At 63.8% G+C, this 2,593-nt stretch overlaps 1 protein-coding gene across 1 annotated transcript; it reads right to left on the reverse strand.

Annotated features, from left to right (window-relative positions):
• Window positions 1–145: 145 nt before the first annotated feature.
• EMIHUDRAFT_460743 (hypothetical protein) lies at window positions 146–1,499 on the reverse strand (the record flags this gene model as incomplete). The annotated part of the gene is made up of 4 exons (XM_005778527.1): window positions 994–1,499; window positions 871–922; window positions 669–804; window positions 146–607 (listed from the first exon to the last, which is right to left on the reverse strand). Coding segments are annotated over exons 1-4 (1,116 nt in total), but the record flags the coding sequence as incomplete, so codon positions are not given.
• Window positions 1,500–2,593: the final 1,094 nt, after the last annotated feature.

The following is a 2,593-nucleotide window of genomic DNA, read 5'->3' on the forward strand; positions in this document are numbered from 1 at the left end:
GGGGGGGGGGGGGATGGAGAGCCGCGCCTGCGCGGCGGAGGAGAGGGCGCCCGGCTCGACCTGGAAGTCGCGGAAGACCTGATGTGTGCAGAGGACGGCCGTTGCGTGTATGGACCAGACTCTCGACCTGGACGGCGCGGGGAACCTGGTGGCGAAGCCCGATGGAGGCGGAGGCGATCGAGTAGCCCCACATCTCGATCACCCAACCGAGGGTGCGGTCGGCCTGAGAGGCATCATCAATGCTGAGGCCTGAGGCATCCCCGCCGCTGAGGCCTGAGGCATCATCAATGCTGTCAGCCATCCCGACCAGCTCCTCCCAACCTCGACCGCACAGCCGAGGGTGTGGCGTGCGTGCCTGCGGGTCCGTCTTGAGCTTGACCGCCGTCTCGCTCCACGGCCCTGCCACCTCCTCGAGGTCGGCCCTGTGGATGAGCACGGGCGACGGGCCGATCGACTGCACCTGCTTGTAGCCCGCCTCGCCGCCCGCCGGCCAGACCCGCTTGATGAAGGGCGCGTGGGTCGGGTTGGGGCCCATGTAGCCGAAGAGGTACGCCATCGGCGAGCCGCGCTCGGCGCGGTTCGGGATGGGCTGCAGCAGCACGTGGTCCTAGGAGGTGTCTAGGAAGTGTCTAGGAAGTGTCTAGGTTCGGGAGGGGCTGCAGCAGCACGTGGTCCGTCTCTGCGACGAGGAGGTACTCTTCCTGCAGCGCGGCGTACCGGGCCGACTTGAGGAAGTAAGTGACGCTGCGGGGCCGGTTGATGACGCGGTAGCCGTGGAAGCGAGAGATGTCGGCCGGCTCGTACCTGCCGCACAGCGGAGGCGTCAAGGCCCCGACGAGCGACGGGAGAGAAACATCCGCGGAGCCGCACTCGGGCGTGAAATGCGACGGTATCTCCGCCTCGAGCCCGTCCGGACGGCCGCCTAGGAAGGGGACCACGCAAGGCTCGGGAAGGCTCCGGCTCCCCCTCCCTCGAGCCCGGCCAACCGATGGCCTGGCGACGCGACCAGCCGCGTGAAGCCGGTCAGCTCGGTGCAGCGGCCCGCCGGGTCTGAGTCCCGCACGCGCTGCCAGTGGTGATACATGATGCGGCACTGCCATGACTGGTAGTTGTCCGCCGTGGCGGTCAGCACCACGTGGAACGGCTTGCGCGATGCGGGACACCCTTGCACTGCCACGCCGGAGATGTTGCGACCGCTGCTGCCGCCGCCACTGCTGCCGACACTGCTGCTGCTGGCACCACCACTGACGCCTCCGGCTTTGACCTTTGCCACGTCCGCACGACCAGCTGCTGCGTTTGTGGCGCGTGTGCGAGCAGCGATGAGTGCCAGAGTAGCTGCATCTGGTGCATGCGGAGAATTGTCGTGCAGATCCGCCTGCGGCATTGAGCGCGCCCATTGAAACAGCGGCACGCCTGCAAACGGGAGCAGCAGAAGACTGAGGTTCCTCTTCGACAGCATCGGCGGCCACGGCCGCGACCTGAGGTGGCGGCGCGAATGCCTTTCACACCTGGGTATTAGAAGAAAATACCCCTCCTGGCGCCGTGCGCCTGGTCTGTCCTCCCATCCCTCCCTTGGGTTGTCTGTTTTCTTTCTTTCTTTTTGGTCTGCAGCGAGAATCGGCGAGGGACTGCGAAGAGAGATAGGAAGAGGCAGACGCCAAAGGGTGGGCGACGGATAGCGCACCACACCCCTCTTCTTAAAATCCCTGTGTGGTGGCGGCGTGCCGTCCTCCCATCCCTCCCATGTTTTCTTTCTTTTTTGGGGGTCTGTGAGAGGTTGAGGTGCGAGCCCTGGAGGCCCTGGGGATACTTCACACAAAAACACAACCCCCGACCCAAGACGCACAAGCACAGACAGTCGAGAAGGGAGAGACAGCAACGACAGTCAGAAGCCAGCGCTGAATGCCTTTTCACGCGAAAAGAATTTTATCACAAACTCCTCTCGCACGACACTGGGCAGGGGGGGTGATGCACGCCCTGTGAGCGGGGCGGGGTGCGCACTGTGCCTCTGTGTTCGTGCGTCGCCCATCTCTCCTGGAGATGACTGCTCTTATCCTCGCGCTACCCAACGCGGCCACAAAGGATATCCACCTCGAGAACCTCGAGAGAGATGACTGCGCTATTTATTTATTACACTGGGCAGGGACTGGCGCGCACTGGCACTAACACAGGTACCCCAATCGCGCCCCCTCCTCGTATTATCGTCAAGTAGAGTTTGTTAGTAGTTTATGTAAATTGCGTGGCCCGTTGGGGGGGGGGGGGGCGGTGTGTATTCTCGTGTTAGAGTTAAGGCGGGGAAACACGGAACTAACCCTCGCGCCTCGCGGAGACCCGTGTTTACTTTGTGGCCCATTCCCCGCGAACGCGCACCTCCCCAGGGCTAGGGCTCTCTAGCCCGCAACCCGACCCCGATCATCCGACCCACTGGGGGGTGCGCTTCTTAGCCCCCCCGCGGCCTTGGGTGTGAGTGCCTGAGGCTGCCAACCTCCAAGTGCTCCAAGTTTGGCCGCGTTGGGTTAGCGCGGATTGGTGTGACGCGATCCACACAGGCGTGCCCCGGGTACTTTATAACACCAAGCCCCTCAGCAAGAGG

Source organism: Emiliania huxleyi (genome assembly GCF_000372725.1).
Source record: "Emiliania huxleyi CCMP1516 unplaced genomic scaffold EMIHUscaffold_2438, whole genome shotgun sequence".
Taxonomy (NCBI): domain Eukaryota; phylum Haptophyta; order Isochrysidales; family Noelaerhabdaceae; genus Emiliania; species Emiliania huxleyi.